We start from the raw sequence: 17004 nt of genomic DNA on the forward strand, positions 1-17004 counted from the left end.
CGGATTTTCCGACAACTTTGTGTGACCGTGTGTATGCAAGACAAGTTTGAGCCAACATCCGTCGAAAAAAATCCATTGATTTTGTTGTCGGAATGTCCGATCAATGTCCGACCGTGTGTACAGTGCATAATAGTTATTATTGCAGTTATTAGTGTTACTATGGAAACTTGAGTGTATACGATGCAAACTCCTTTAATCAAAATGAATCTCCACAGCAACCTAGTTCTCTAGAGAAACATTTAATGAATCCCACAACACATGACAAAGTCCACAGAGTACTTGCAAATAATATAGTGATCATAAGCCTTTAGAGTCCCAATTAAAATATATAGTGCTTTTCTATCATAGCAAACATAGAAGCACTCTATCCATCCAGCATACACTGTGTATAGAAAAGAGTCATACCCCTTAAAAATAATCACATTTACTCAGTGCAGCTTATTATTCACTTGGATGTTATATAAAACCAAGATGTCAGAAAAAAAAATTCAAAAACAGAATCACTGAGTTGGAAAAAGGAACACCCCCCTTTTTGTGTCAGCATTTTGTTGAACCACCTTTTTGCAGCCTTTTACAGCCTTTTATATGAGTTTTATAGCAGAAAAAATAAAAATATTTTTTTTTCTTTCAAAATTGTCAGTCTTTTTTGGTTTATAGCGCAAAAAATAAAAACCACAGAGGTGATCAAATACCACCATGAGAGAGCTCTGTTTGTGGGAAAAGGTCATAAATTTGATTTGGGTACAGCATCACATGACCACGTAATTGTCTGTTAAAGTAACACAGTGCCGTATCGCAATAAATGGCCTGGTCATGAAGGAGTGTAAACCTTCTGGAGCTGAAGTTGTTAATATCCATAGTCGATGCTTTGAAAGCCTTTACAGGTTACCACTTTAGATTTACACAGGAGGTCTAATGCTAGAATTACTGCCCTTGATTTGATGTTTGTGGGTTATACCTCACATGCATGGTGCAGTTGCTGTTTACATACCAACATGAGACCGATGCTTGCGTTTGCCTTGGCGTGCAAGCACGGGAGGACGGGGATGCTTTAATTTTTTTTATTTTATTTATTTTGCTTTTTTATTTTATTTTTATATTGCCCCTTTCATTTTTTTTTTTATCACTTTTATTATCACAGGGAATGTAAATATCCCCTGTAATAGCAATAGGCAGTGACAGCTACTCTTTTCTGAGAAATCTGGGGTCTATTAGACTCTCTCCTCTGCCCTTAAAGCATGTGACCACACCAAGATCGGTGTCAGTGTTGCCAACCTGCCAGAATAAAATTCACTAACACAACACACAAAATTTACTGGCACAGCCACATTTTTACTGACATTTACAAAACTTACAAAAATGTATATTTTTGAATGCAAATTTCAGTATTTATGCTACAGACAAGTACAATATGCAATTAACAAAGTGATCTAGGGGAGATTTCAAGGTAAAAATAATATTGTTATTTTTGATATAGTAAGAGTGGGTTAATATAACCCATGTTTTTGTCACCTGCAGTGGGTTAAGACAGATGCCGTTTTTGTTTTAGCCAGCTGGATTTACTCAGTGCAACTTATAACATCCAGTGAAAGATATAAAATTTCTAACTTTTCAAGGAATGAAAAAAAAGTTTTAAATGGGAATGATTAAAATTTAAACGTAAAAATAGGAGACCCATTAACCGTTTGCCGACCAGCGCACGACGATGTACGTCGGCACAATGGCACGACTGCGCAGATGGGCGTACCTGTACATCCCCTTTAAATCGTGATTAAAGGTAAAAAGAATATGTGGCGCTAATCTATCTAAATGTACCACTCACAATTATGGAAAGGACCTCTCAAAGTTGCATAGATCTATAGCCTTCTAATTCTCCAATTCACGGTGCACGTAGTGCCTATAGTCAGTATAATGACCAATGAGCACCTACAGTTACCATAGAATACAATCTACTAAACTTCCTGCAAGTGCAAACTGCATGAAAGTTCAAGGTGACTTATATGAACACTGCACTTCAGTACTGACTACTAACTTCTCCTGTTTAAAAACAAACAAACTGTGTTAAAGTGCTTAGTGCTAGTTACCATTGCTGGTGAAAATAATTAAACAAATCATACAGTGTACATAATGATCCTAAAACCACAACGTGTGAAAATATAACCAAAAAGTAAAATATGTACTAATGCTTATAGTATGAGGAACTGTATTTAATTTATTCACCCTTTAGTACATATTTTACTTTTTGGTTATATTTAGATAGATTAGCGCCACATATTCTTTTTACCTTTAATTATGTATCCATCAGGGTGTGTTGAGGACACCTTTTTATGTTGGCAGCTTTTTTATCTGGTACTATCGTCCATCTTCTTTGAGAGTGTGGTTTTGCGCACTAGTTTTTGCAATTTTAGCCCTTTAAATCGTGGGCGCACGTGCGCCATGTGCCGCGTGAGCGTGCCCGCGGTTCCCGCGGACTCGATGTCCATCGGAGGCCCGCGATCGTGGCATGGAGAGGCAGAACGTGTATGTAAACAAGGCATTTCCCTGTTTTGCCTATTTTTATTATTATTATGCAGGATTTATATAGCGCCGACAGTTTACGCAGCGCTTTACAACATTAGAGCAGACAGTACAATTACAATACAATTCAATACAGGGGGGAATCAGAGGGCCCTGCTCTTTAGAGCTTACAATCTAGGAGGGAGGGTCAAGTTATACAAAAGGGTAATAGCTGTGGGAGATGAGCTAATGGAGAAAATAGTGCAGTTGTTAGATGGAGGCAGGATAGGATTCTCTGAAGAGGAAAGTTTTCAGGGATCGCCTAAAAGTGGATACATTTGGAGACAGTCTGACAGATTGAGGTAGCGAATTCCAGAGGATGGACGAGGCTCGGGAGAAGTCCCGGAGGCGAATATGGGAGGAGGTGATGAGGGAGCTAGAGAGCAGGAGGTCTTGGGAGGAACGAAGAGGGCGATTAGGTTGGTATTTTGAGACTAGGCTAGTGATGTAGCTGGGGGCAGAGTTGTGGATGGCTTTGTAACTTAATGTTAATATTTTGAATTTAATTTGTTGGGCAAGTGGCAGCCAATGGAGGGATTGGCAGAGAGGGGTAGCAGACACTGTGCGGTTTGTAAGGTGGATGAGTCTGGCAGCAGCATTCATAATGGACTGAAGGGGGTATAGTCTATTTAAAGGTAAGCCAATGAGGAGGGAGTTGCAGTAGTCAAGGCGAGAGATGTTGCGAAGGTTGAGGTGGCAAGCTTTGGAAAGTGATTGGATGTGGGGCCGAAAGGCGAGTTCAGAGTTCAGGATGACACCTAGCACGCTGACATGTGGGGATGGGTGGATGGTTGTGCCATTGCTCTTGACAGAGAAGTCAGGGGAAGAGGCACATGGGGGAGGAAATATTATAAGCTCGGTTTTGGACAAGTTGAGTTTGAGGAAGTGGTGTGACATCCATACAGATATGTCTGTTAGCAAGTTAGTGATGCGTAAGGAGACTAATGGAGTGAGTTGAGGGGTGGAGAGATAGATTTGTGTGTCATCAGTGTAGAAATGATATTGAAAGCAGTGAGAGGGAAGAGGAGTAGATTGAAAATAAAAGAGGTTCAAGAACAGAACCTTGGGGGACCCCAATGGAGAAGGGAAGAGGAGTGGAGGAAGTAGAATTGTAAATGACACTGAAGGTGCGTTGGGATAGGTAGGATGAGAGCCACTGAAGAGCACAGTCACAGAGATCAAGGGAGTAAGGTTTTTTGAGGAGGAGGGGGTGGTCAACCGTATCAAAGGCAGCTGAAAGGTCCAGAAGTACATGACAGGGATCCCTTCTGCTCCCAGTGATCAGGAGCAGTGATCTCTGTCATGTTCTAGTGAGTCCATCCCCCTATAGTTAGAACACAGTGAGGGAACACAGTTAACCCCTTGATCGCCCCCTAGTGTTTAACCCCTTCCCTGCCAGTGTCATTTACACGGTAATCAGTGCATTTTTATAGCACTGATCTCTGTATAAATGCTTTTTTTCAAAATTGTCGCTCTTTCTTTGTTTATAGCGCAAAAAATAAAAACCGTGATCAAATACCACCAAAAGAAAGCTCTATTTGTGGGAAAAAAAGGACGTCAATTTTGTTTGGGCGCAACGTTGCATGACCGCGCAATTGTCAGTTAAAGCGACGTAGTGCCGTATCGCAAAAAAGTGCTCTGGTCAGGAAGGGGGTAAATCCTTCCAGGGCTGAAGTGGTTAATAAAGCTTGAACAAATAAAAATCCCACTTACATCAGCATACATCCTTGCATCAAAGTACTCCCCCCACATCATTGTCCCTGTATGAGTCATCCTTGCATCAGAGTCCCCACTCCCCCTTACATTAGGGCCCCCTTTAGAGTTACCCTTTACATTAAAGTTTCCTCTTACATCAGAGTCTTCCCCCAGTAGCATCCCCTCTTACACTGGTTAGTGGGGGAACCACAGAAACATTCCCTCTTACATTGGTTGTGAATGGGGACTTGGGTCCCCCAGCCAGCAACCAACTAGCACTGCAGCAAGCATGCATCTTGGACATCCACTGAGTGGACTGGAAGGAGGGAGCACTCACAGGTCAGGGGGGCCGCCAGAGAGGGGGGCTCTGTCTGGGCTTGCCCTGCCCTGAGCTGAGCCTTGCCTCTGGCTGTGCCACAACAATGATGAGTGATGCCACTGAATTACTTGATCTTGGAGTCACACACAGACAGCCCTCCCTCCTGCAAGTTGCAGCCCAACTCCACATACAGTGCACCACAGTGACTGACCACACAATTATTAATTTCATAAATAATATCCCAAAGGCCCAACCAACATGAACACACATTCATGACTGCTGCTGCAGCCTGCAGTGCAGTGAGTGCACCACACACGGTCCACCGCACCGAGCCTGACCCTCCACCATCCAGATCCATCCAGATCCATCCATCATCAGCCTGGGATAATGATTTCATGGCCCTGCGGCCTGCCTGTGCCTGACTCTCTCTCTGAGACTGAGTCACTCACTCACATACACATAGCATGTACACCGTTACCGACTGACCGATTTCCCTTCCTCACTTGAGTGAGCACTGCAGTGTGCATCAAATCCCGACTGGAGTCAAGTGAGGGGAAGGGGGGGGCTTCCTGACTCTGAGTGTCCCGGCCGGGCCAAGTCCTACTCCTACCCGCCGAGTCCAATGGACTGCACTCACTCACCGACACCGTCCAGGGCTCAGGCAGAGGCAGGGTCCACTCTGTCCGTCGCTCTGGTCCAAGTCCGTGGCTGTGCTATACGCACCTGCTCTTTTCACTCCACAATGAGGCTCTTCCGTCCACCCACTCGCCTCCTGCCTTTTTATAGCCTGGCAGCGGTGTGGTGGGAGGAATGCGCTGACATCATTGCGCAGCAGCAGAGGCAGGACTCCACCTGGTCCGACTCGTCGCTCGGCTCAGGATCGGATCTTCTTGGGGATTTCTGCAACTGCGCATGTGCAGTTCTGGCCCAAGCCTATCGCCGACATTTTTAATGGCAAATTTCTCCTGCTACAGGCCTTTATGGGCGGGAGAAAAATGCCTTGTTTATGGGCTGCCTTTAAATCTACGAGAAGTTGACAACACTGTTCGGTGTGATCAGATGCTTTTCCAATTTAAAAATAGTGCTGTTTATATCAGGCGGAACCGAAGTGATGAAAGTCTCGTAGCTCCCGGTTTCTTAGACCATAGAGATGATTGGAGCCATTCTGGTCTCGGATCAGCTCTATGGTCAGCTGTCGGAACCGCTGGCTGCATTTTCAGGTTCCCACCGAGTAGCCTGAGAAAACTAGAATGCGGCGGGAGTGGGGGACATCCACTCCCACTGCTTGTAAAAGCAATCTAGCATAGGGGCGATCCACCCATTGACCTCTCCTGGCCCTAATGCTTGGGCAATGCACATTCTTTTTTTTTAACTGCAGATGAGAAATCTCCTTCTACAGTGCTGCAATCACTGATGTGTGCATTCTAAAAGCACAATCTTCTGCTGCTCTCAGAATAAATAGATCAGTAGTGCAGCTAAATGGCATTCCTGCAAACAACTGTTAACAATAATACAAAGTAAGAACCGAACATTAACTCAATAAAACAAATTTTTTTTTTACTGAAATCTCTGCCCAAAAAAATGAAAAATATATATGCCGAAGCATAGGCGTGGTCCGCCCATTTACCACCCCAGGCCCCTCATGCTTGTGCATATACATTCTTTTTTTTTAACTGCAGATAAGAAATCTCCAGCAGTGCTGCAAAGGCTGATTATATACAGTACATTATATTACCAAAAGTATTGGGACGCCTGCCTTTACACGCACATGGTTTTAATGGCATACTAGTCTGTAGGGTTCAATATAGAGTTGGCCTACCCTTTGCAGCTATAACAGCTTCAACTCTTCTGGGAAGGCTGTACACAAGGTTTAGGAGTGTGTCAATGGGAATGTTTGATCATTCTTAGAACGAAGCGCCCGTACCGCCTCCCGGTCACCGCTGAGGGAGGCGACATGTTCCCTCAGCGTTTCTTCCGGGTTCGCGGCTCCAGCGCTGAGAGTGCCTGGAGCCGCGATGATGTCACTCTGTTCCGGCAAGGCGCTCTGATTTTATGGCAGCATCTGCCGGACCTTCAGAGCTCATGCGCTGCTGATGTCAGCGGCTGCATGCAAGGTGAATATCTCCTAAATTGTACAAGTCTAGGAGATATTAATTTTACCTACAGGTAAGACTTATTATAGGCTTACCTGTAGGCAAAAATGTGCATAAGGACGATACAACGGCTTTAAAGTTCATGTGTGTAAAGGCAGGCGCCCCAATACTTTTGGTAACATAGTGTATATATTCTGATGGCAAAACCCTGTTGCTATCAGAATAAACATATCATTGCTGCAGCTGAATGTCGTCCACAGTAAGAACCGAACATTAACTCAATAAAACAATTTTTTTTTACTGAAACCTCTGCCAACATTTTTTTTAACTATATATACCGAAGCATAGGGCTATCCGCTCACTGACCACTCCAGGGCCCTCATGCTTATACGTATGCATTATTTTTTTTTTTAACTGTGGATGAGAAATCTCCTCCCGCAGTGCTGCAAAGACTATTATATATATATTCCCAGGGCAACACCCTGTTGCTGTCAGAATAAACATATCAGTGCTGCAGCTGAATGGCGTTTCTGCAAAGCAAACAACGGTTAACAATAAAACACAGGGGGGGTGTGCTCTGGCCATGGAGCAGAGCAGATGCAGGGAGCAGAGCTCCTTGCAAGCCAGGCAGACCTACCACACCTGCCAATCGTTAGAGGAGAGCAGAGGGGCTTATGCCTACACAGAGGAGATCGAAGGCAGGTACCGGTGTCTCTTCACAGCAGGATTTGGGAGGATATTTTGTGGCTGCTAAGCTGGCTGTGTCCACCGCTACCCCACCGGACATGGCACCGCCAAAATCAGCCCAAAAAGGGCAACAGCAAAAAAAGGAACAGGGGACATCTGCATTGAAAAGCCCAGCTGCAACGGAACACCAGGAGCGGAGGTCATCCCTGGGGCATCCACCCCTGTATGACCACCCACTGCACTCCAATCAGCTGTGACAGGGACACAAAAACTAGAGCTGGAGTCAATACTTACAGCGGCTGAACTTCAGTCTATGCTCAGAGCCCTACCAACAAAATCTGATATGTGTTCCTGGCAATCAGAAATAAAAGACGCTTTCAAATTGGAAGTAGATACGATTAAACAGCAGGTAGTGGGTATATCATCTGCAATAGAAAACCTAACTATTACTATTACTACAGCAAAACTATCTGCGCATTGGGAGAAAGTGGAAAAGACCCAGGAGCAATACCATCAAGCATTAATAGCAACACGGCTTAAAATGGAGGATGCAAAAACAAAGGAACAACATTAAGGTGCGTGGTATCCCTGAGGCAGTCCCAGGCCCTGAATTATATGTAACAATTACTGCAATCCTGAATAGAATACTGGAAAAATCCACAGACCACCCTATTGAATTGTACAGGGTAGCAGGACCCAGAAACCCCCCTATTGATCGACCTAGAGATGTGGGGTGTAGAATACACTATTACTGTATCAAAGAAGATGCTTTAAGAAGAGCTTGGCAGCGAATGGAACAGGTGGAGTGGGAAGGAGTGCAGGTCACTATTTTACCTGATATATCCAAAACCACACTTGCTACGCGAAGAATAGCGAAACCCCTGCTACACCATATAGGTATGGTGCATGGGGCACATGGGGCATCTTACAGCTGGGGCCAGCCATTCGATATCCGTGTGAGAAAGGAAGGTAATTTTTTTTCAGCTATCAAACCCAGAACAATTGTCAGCCCTATTCACATATCTTGGTACAGGAGCCAATGAAGTACCTAATTGGATGGCCCCCTTGAAGATCGACACCCTCTCGATTAAGAGAGGATAGCTACAGAGATGAAGGGCAAATGAATCTTAGTAAGTGAGAGGTTTAAATATGCTCTCTATAGTATCAGAGAATTGAACTAGACTTGTTTCTATCAATGTAGATTCTATTATGTTAGGCTGTAGATATGAGGATATGAAGGCCATTTACAGACTACAGTAAACTGTACTAAATTTTTTTTTTTTTTTTTGAAGGGAGGGGGCCAGGGGAAATGTGTGGAAGGGGGGTGAAGGGGAAAAGGAAGAGGGAAAAAGGAAAATGGAGGAAGAGGGAATGAAAATAAAACGTGTAAGATTGTCATTCTAGTTCATGTATAGTTATAATCGCTAATATATCCCACAGAGATTTAATTTGAAAAAGGGTAGACCACTATATTGCTTTTAGAACATGCAATAATCACTGTCACTGATGAAGTTTGGACTTTTTGTGTGTTGGTTTGTAAAGGGAGAATGAGGATCGGGGATTAGGGGTGGGAGGAGACACGGAGGTGAACACTATAAAGCACTTGGGCTCCATTTCCACTGGTGTGACTTGTCATGCGACTTTTGACACATAGGGTCGCATGACAAGTCACAGCCCACTGATTTCAATGCCACCCGTTCCAATCTATACAACTTGGAGTTATAGCGACTCTGAAAAGGTTCCTGCACTACTTTGGTGTGACTTTTGATGTAACTTTGGTCCAGAGACTGTAAGTTGAGTCAGGGCTGCACTCGGGGTCGTATCGGAATGGCACTCTAAGTTGCGCAACTTTGGGGTTGCAAGGGGGTTGCGTAGCCTAAAGGTGAGAGAAATTAAGGTTTTTGTTTTTTGGGGTTTATTTATTTAGGGGGAAGGAGGGAGTGGGTCGGGGGAAAAGTGGGGGAAGGAGGGGGGAGGAAAGGAAAAAGAAGGAAGACGGAAAAATGTGTAAGACTGTCACCATAGTTTATGCATAGATATAATCGTTAATATATCCCACAGAGATTCAAATTGTAAAAGGGTAGACCACTAGACTGTTTTAGAACATGCAATAATCACTGCACAGATGAAGTTTGGACTTTGTGTTTGTTTTTAAAAGGGGGAATGAGCATTGGGGATTAGGGGTGGAAAGAGGGAGACAAGGAGGTGAACACTATAAAGCACTGAAGGTGGGAGAAATTATTTTTTTGGGGGCTTTTTTAGTGGGATATCTGAGGGTATAGATGCAACCTCAATATGCTAAGGGTCACATACAGTTATGCCAGTTAAATATAATAGTGGTCCTGGTTATAGGAAGGGAAAGGTGGAAGAAAGAGAGGAAACTATCACTACAACACTATGGAATGAGAAGGATTAAATACAATCAGCACTAATATTAGCACAATTTTCTCATTGGCATGAAATAATTAACTGTCTCCTTCCAAGGGTTGGTGTGTGTGTGTGTGTTTTTTTAATGTATTTTACTCCTTTAACTTATCTTTATTCTTAATTTAACTAATAGTAAGGGGAAAAAAAGAAAAAAAAAGTGGGTCTGCATGGTTTGGCCTACAGTGTCTGTTGGGTTTTGTGACCAGACACTTAACCCCTAGAAGAGCTAGCTAATTTACGGGAACAGGTTAACGCTCGCTTGTTATCCAGAGCCAAAACGAAGATGCTATATAGTAGGCGTCTGTATTATAAATTTGGTAATAAAGCAGGAAGGCTGCTTGCACACTCCATTCATGCTCCATCCACACAGGCCTCCATTCAGATTATCATGTCTACAGAGAAAAAAAAAATTACCAGGAGAAATAGCAAACTGTTTCAAAGATTTTTATTCAGCTCTATATAACCTTCCGGATAAAATGTCCCATATAAAAGTCACCCTAGAAAGAAGATCTAATAAATATGTATCTCATAGACTCTTCTCTCCCAAAACTCTCATGCGAAGAAAAAATAGTAAACCTTTATCAGAAGAAGATTTTAATAGGGCCCTAAAGAGTATGCCAGTTGGAAAAGCCCCAGGACCCAATGGGTTCACATTGTTTTATTATAAAACATTTAATCAAATCCTGGCCCCGAAATTTACATTAGCTTTCAACTCTGTATTAGAGGGCGACCCTATTCGGAAGGATACCTCCCATGTGCATATAAATGTTCTGTTGAAACCAGACAAAGACCCCTCGCTTTGTGCCAGCTACAGGCCAATCTCACTACTATACACAGACCTAAAACTGTTTACAAAGATAATGGCAATGAGACTCATCCCCTATTTGGAAAGAATTATTCATATAGACCAGTTGGGCTTTGTACCTGGCAGGAAGGCGAGGGATAACACTACCAGATCTCTAAACATTATTCACCTGTGTGAGTCTACTAAAATACCAGCAATGCTTCTCTCCAGAGATGCTGAGAAGGCATTTGATAAGGGTGAGTTGGAGATTTATGGGGAGTGTCCTTCGGTATATAGGGATCAGAACAAGCGCAATAAATGGATAGATCATTATATGCTATCAAAGCTAATGGAGTGCTGTCCACTAGTTTCACATTGGCAAATGGCACACCCCAGGGCTGCCCCCTTTCTCCGCTACTGTACATATTAACTCTAGAGCCCTTGTTAAGACATATCAGGGGCAATCCAGATTTAATTGGGATACAGGCTGGGGAGACATCCCATAAAGTAGCAGGATTTGCAGACGATTTACTTTTTTTCATTACTAATCCAGAAATATCACTACCAAACTTATCGAGAGAACTAGACCGTTATTCACAATTGTCAAATTATAGGATTAACCATGGAAAATCAGAGGCAATGAACATTACAATTCCAGAAGCGAGACTTGCAGTATTGGAATCTAGTTTCTTGTTTAAATAGGTAAAGGAGTGATTAAAGTACTTATATTTCTCACACGCTCTGTAACAAATACGTTTTAGTATAACTTTCCACAATTGTTTAATAATATTAAAAGTGACCTTAGGTGATGGTGGAGCTTGACACATAAGTGGTTTGGGAAAAATTGAATCCTAAAAATGAATGTACTGCCCCAGGTGCTGTATCTTTTTCAAACTTTACCAGTGACAGTTCCAACTAATTTTCTAAAACAAATTAAGAGCGAGTTTATAAAATTTCTATGGGCGGACCTCCCACCTGGGATCAAGGCAGACACACTTACTATGCCTAAAAGATATATTGGTATAGGATTTCCAGATCCAGTTTTATACTACCAAGCTGCACATTTATCTAGAATCTTAGATTGGTGTAATCATAGGAGAGTAAAGAGTTGGATACCCATTGAACAATCTATTACGTCTATCCCCCTTATGGCACTACCTTGGTTAAGGAATAAATGCCCAAATTAAGTAAAAGTACATCCTATCATAGGTACCACCAATAAATTTGCCTGCTCGATTAAATCAAGGATGATGGGCTAATGCACCCAGTGTGCATGAGGCCATAGGGTTTATCCAGTTTTCCCAAATATATTGAATCCTGTGCAGTTTGGCACATACAGTTAAGTCTGTATGTGATTAGTTTAGTGGCAAAGTTTGTGCAGGGTGTGTTTTTTTTTTGTTTGTTTTTTTAATCAAAAAAATGGATATCTGAATAACACTTGGTCATATTTGTTTTGCAAATTGCTTAATGATCATTTTACAAAAACAAGGTAATAAAACCTCAGCTATGTCACAAAAAAAAAAAAAATCAAGGATGATAAACTCTGTATCACTGTCAAATAAGTCACCAGTGATGGGAAATCCTGAATTTCCATCAGGGATGTATGACCCTCAACTTTGACAATTTATAGCAGTGAATAAGTTTAGAATTCAAGATTTTAGGGATTTGGGTGGATGTATATCTACAATGGATATCCAACTAATGCTCGCGCCACCTCTTCCGCTATGGCAAGCATTTCATATACGACACTATCTTTTGTCACTACCATTTGATTCAATGACAGCGAACATGCCTACTGCTTTTGAGCAACTATGTGCATCGGGCCAAACTATTAGGCGAGGCCTGTCTAGAACCTATGCAGAATTGATTATGCCCTCAGAATCTTACATACCATCATATATAACTGCATGGGAAAGAGATCTAAATATAACAATCTCTACGGAACAGAGATTTTATTTTTTATTTTGCACATATATCCTCTATATACTCCTGTTTGCAGGAATCTGGATATGAGATATTGTCTAGGTGGTATAGATCACCAGAGAAATTACATTGCATATTCCCGAGCATAGACCCTACTTGTTGGCGTTGGGGAGAAGACAGAGGAACCCTTTTTCATATATTTTGGACATGCCCTTGAATATTCCCATGTTGGCAAAGTATATGTACTCTTATTAGGGACGTTACTGGTCTTGCTATAGATCACAACCCAGCAGCTTGTCTACTGCATCTCAACTCACTCTCCAAAAGTAAATATCAAAAATCTGTGGTGAGACACCTCTTAAATGCAAACTACTATTAAAATTGGTCGATCAGGCAGAGTAGGTCACTGTCACAATGTCATTAGACAAGGTACCTGGGTTGCTCATGTTTTATATATATTGGTGAGTCTGGATATGCCCAAAAGGCTCTGTTTTGTATTATAATCTTTGAAAATAAATAACGATGAAATTAAAACAAACCATAAAACACTGTAAGAACAGAACATTAACTCGATAAAGCGACAACTATTTTTGTGATTTTTTTTTTTACATTGTTTTTATTTATTTTTTACTTTTTTAAACTTTTTTGTAACTTATGAGCTAAACTTTCCAGACTAGGGTGTCTCAAAATGACATAGCCAGTTTCCTGCCTAACATCTTTCGAGACCCTGTGTAAATGTGTGCCCTATACTGTGCCGTACTGTTCCCTGGACTAATACTAGTGTGTGGTAGCGATGGAAGCAGTCCTTGAGCAGAGACCAGGTTGGCTAGGACAAGAAGGACAAAAAAAGTGGGTGTCTCCTCTTCTGTGTCTGCTACAGACACAGCATCTTTTTTGGGGAGACTTTTGCATCCGTGTACCAGGAATGGCATCCTGAATATTCCTCTCATGCAGCAGGCTCACTGCATCTCTATTGGGAGTTTGGGCCACAGCACCTTCTGGATACAAAAAGGCTGTAAAGATTTTTTCCTTAATTTGTATAGGATACATTTCTTCCTGACACTTTGTATAGTACAAAAGCGTTGAACAGAGCCAGTTGAAATAAATATACGGACACTTTCTTGTACCAGCATCTGGCTTTACGGGAAAATAAGTACGGCTTCATCATATAATTATTGAAGTCCACCCCTCCCATTTTAAGGTTGTAGTTGTGGACACAGAGGGGCCTCTCAACAACACCAGACACCATTGTGATTTGGACTATCGTGTCTGCATGAATGGAAGACAGGACAAAAATATCCCATTTGTCCTTCCACTTCACTGCGAGCAATTCATCATTTCTCAAGAAGGCTTTCTCCCCCTTTCTAAGTCAGGTATGTATAAGCCATTGGGGGAAGCCCTGGCGATTAGGTCACAAGGTGCAACATGAGCCAATTGCTAATTTAAAAAGGTGTCTAATAAGTGTCACGCTTGTGTATAAATTGTCCACCTACAAGTGGTACCCTTTATGGAACACGGGAGACACCAAGTCCCAAACTATTTTGGCACTGCTTCCCATGTAGAGTGGGCAGTCAGGGGGGATCCACGTGACTATCTTTTTCCATGTAAATCAAAAAATTACATGTATAGCCTGTGCCCACTCACAGAGTTTATAAATTTTGACCCCATATCTGGCATGCTTGCTGTGGAGAAACTGATTGAATGCAAAGTGACCAGGCGGACTCATCTACGCAGACGTTTTGTTGGGGTGTATCAAGTCTGCAAATTTTTGGTTAAAGTGAATTACGAGGGGAAGAATTTTGTAGAACCTAGTGCGACTCACGGATAAAAGAGCACCTGGCTGCCAGGGACTGCTTGAACCGCTACAAAAAAAAAATTACCTGCTAGTGCTAGCAGAGATCAGGCCTCATCTTGCTGACGCTGCGGTTTTGTATGTATCAGAAGTGATCAGTATGTGATCTACTGACACTGTACTTGTTGGGGGGGGGGGCTAAACGCGGGTGCTGGCAGGTGTTGAGGCTTATCCTGCTAACACTACGTTTTTGAAGACACTATACTATTGGGGACGCTAGTATAGTTCTGATCTGAACAAAGATATTGATCTATACTAGTAATGGAGGTTTACAGTGTGTCTGTGACAGTGTTACACAAATGACACAAAACTCTCCTCTTACCTATCTTCATCCTTGTGCACAAACACACAGGAAGTTATCTCAATTCACATGGTTTCAGGCAGAATCACAAAAGTATCTTTTGTACTTATCGAATGTATAATAAAATATATTCCATGGTATATTTAGCAGACCAAAAGGGATCAAACAGGAGAAATTCATTATTGGGTATAAACTTAATTGAAAAATGCTACTATATCACCCACCACCAAAATATTGATTGATTGAGTAAATGGAAGACAGCATTTACTGAATTTGCCTACTAGCATATAGGTGATCCCACTAAATTTGAAAAATATATCATATCTGGCTTGCTACTCCTGAATTGACCCCTCAAGCTCTTGTAAACAGAATCCTAAAGTGAAACTGCTCCACAGATAAAAATCAGTATCTGAAATATGTCCACAGTAAACAATTCAGAAACAAAACAGACAACCCCTTCAAAATAATCTTTAACTTCATTAGCTACAAACAATGTAATTATATTGAAAGCTTCTTCATAATCTGAAGAATGTTATTATTAACATATCATCATTTAATTCTAGAAAAATAGGTTGTGAGTTCTCGGTTTACTTTTTTCATTTACGCATTACTGCATAATTGAAGTTGCATTAACTGTTTTTCTTTTCAAATATTTTTATTAATTTAAGATATTATTAATTATTAAGATAACATAAACATGGATCCATCTCGAAATCTCAAAATACATTCTAGAATGTTAAGGGTATTCCGCCGTCTCTCCCCCCTCCCATCACCCCCCAACCCAACCGTTTTTTTAACCGTTTTTCAAACCCTTTTATTACATCAGCCTCATGATCCTGGAATTCAAGATTACGTACATTGATGAGGTAGACTTACTAAAGGAGTTGAGAATGTTCACTCAATAAACTGTATGAATATTTACTTAAAGTATCCAATCTTGTGCAGGTGAAATAAGTACAGTACACATGGGTTTTCTTTCACACGATTGGATGATTGATGTAAAGCATTCTCAGCTTTTACTTGGACTTAATATGTCAGAATCAGATAATATGCTGTAATTCTAACATAGTATGACAGAGTGGTCTGTGATATTATCTATGTATTTTGTGATATATGCCAGAATTCAGACTTTTAATGCCAGAACTATAAGAGCTTTTTTGTTCACTTTACCTAAATGTTTATTCATACAGTGACAATGCTATTATCACTCTAACTCCATAACCGATGTCTTATTATATAGCTTTACTATGCTCTTGCTATGCTGTTTCTGTCTGTGCAACTGTTTTATTGTGTCCTTTAACCTTTGTGCCTCTTCTTATGTGTGTTGTCCTCTCTTTGTTCCATTGTTGATTCCTTTTATAGTCTGTCACTGTGTTTCCCTCTAGTAAAGTCTGGCAGGAAAGGAAGACGACGAGTGTTTAGTCTATCGGAGGCAGACAGTCATGGAGGACACTGGGTTTAGACCCTCAAACGGCAGCTGCCTCAGTGAGTCTTGCTAATAAACTATAGCAAATTACATTTCTGTTCATTTCATAAAATAATCTATCATTGTGCATAAATTACATTTTTACACTCCATTGAAATCAAAATATCAAGGTTTCATAACCTTAGGTCATATTTACAGTTGTGCATAGGAATGTTATGAGTTTGCATTTTCACATTAGAACTTCTAATGTAGAATTTGATTAAAATGGTTTTCTTTATTGCCTGTAAGTATTAACTTTGTAGAAAAGTTTGTTAATGTGCAGATACATTTTTATATAAAAAATAAACTTTAACATCAGTGAACATAGCCTGTTCTATGTTTAATAGGACAGCTCTGATCACATGCAAACTCTAAAACCATGTATTTAGGAATCTTCTCTCTGTGGAAGGCTTTCGAAGTTGGTGAAATTCACCTACTAAAATAGTGATATTTGGCAGATTATATGGCGCTAATATTCCCGACCTGCCGTTCTTATGCATACACAAGACTTTTCAATTTCAATGGCAAGATGGAGCTTTGCCATATTTGGGAGTCTCCCTAGCTGCGTCTTATTTGTCGCTATACACTACCAATTACCACCCCCCCCTTTTTTTCGCCGTTTAGATGACCTTCCCTCGATTTGGAATATACATTTCTGGCTCAGAAAAAATGTTGTGGTCAAAATAGCATTACTGACTAAATTGTTTTATCTGTTTCCTTCCCTGCCAGTTCCCCTTAATAGATCTGATTTAACCCCCTTTAAACAAAAATGTTTAAGTTTAGCCAAAGCTCTTAAGGCCATAAGCTGCCCCATGCTACCTTGTACACACCAAAATCCAAGGGAGGGCTAGGTGTCCTGGATTTCTAAACACACTATAAAGCATCACAACTCATGCATTTGT

The 17004-nt window shown here is 41.3% G+C and overlaps 1 protein-coding gene across 10 annotated transcripts in view; it reads left to right on the top strand.

Moving 5' to 3' along the window:
- Positions 1-17004, top strand: part of CLEC16A (C-type lectin domain containing 16A) — a 1646984-nt gene that overhangs the window by 1574112 nt on the left and 55868 nt on the right. The window contains exon 23 of one of the 10 annotated variants that reach the window (XM_073591187.1): positions 16023-16122. The exons of the other annotated variants lie outside the window; for them this stretch is intronic. Coding sequence (XP_073447288.1) covers positions 16023-16099 — 77 coding nt within the window. The 3' untranslated portion in view covers positions 16100-16122. The remainder of the gene's footprint in view (positions 1-16022; positions 16123-17004) is intronic. 10 annotated transcript variants of the gene reach the window in all.

Source organism: Aquarana catesbeiana, linkage group LG06 (assembly GCF_042186555.1).
Source record: "Aquarana catesbeiana isolate 2022-GZ linkage group LG06, ASM4218655v1, whole genome shotgun sequence".
Lineage (NCBI taxonomy): Eukaryota > Metazoa > Chordata > Amphibia > Anura > Ranidae > Aquarana > Aquarana catesbeiana.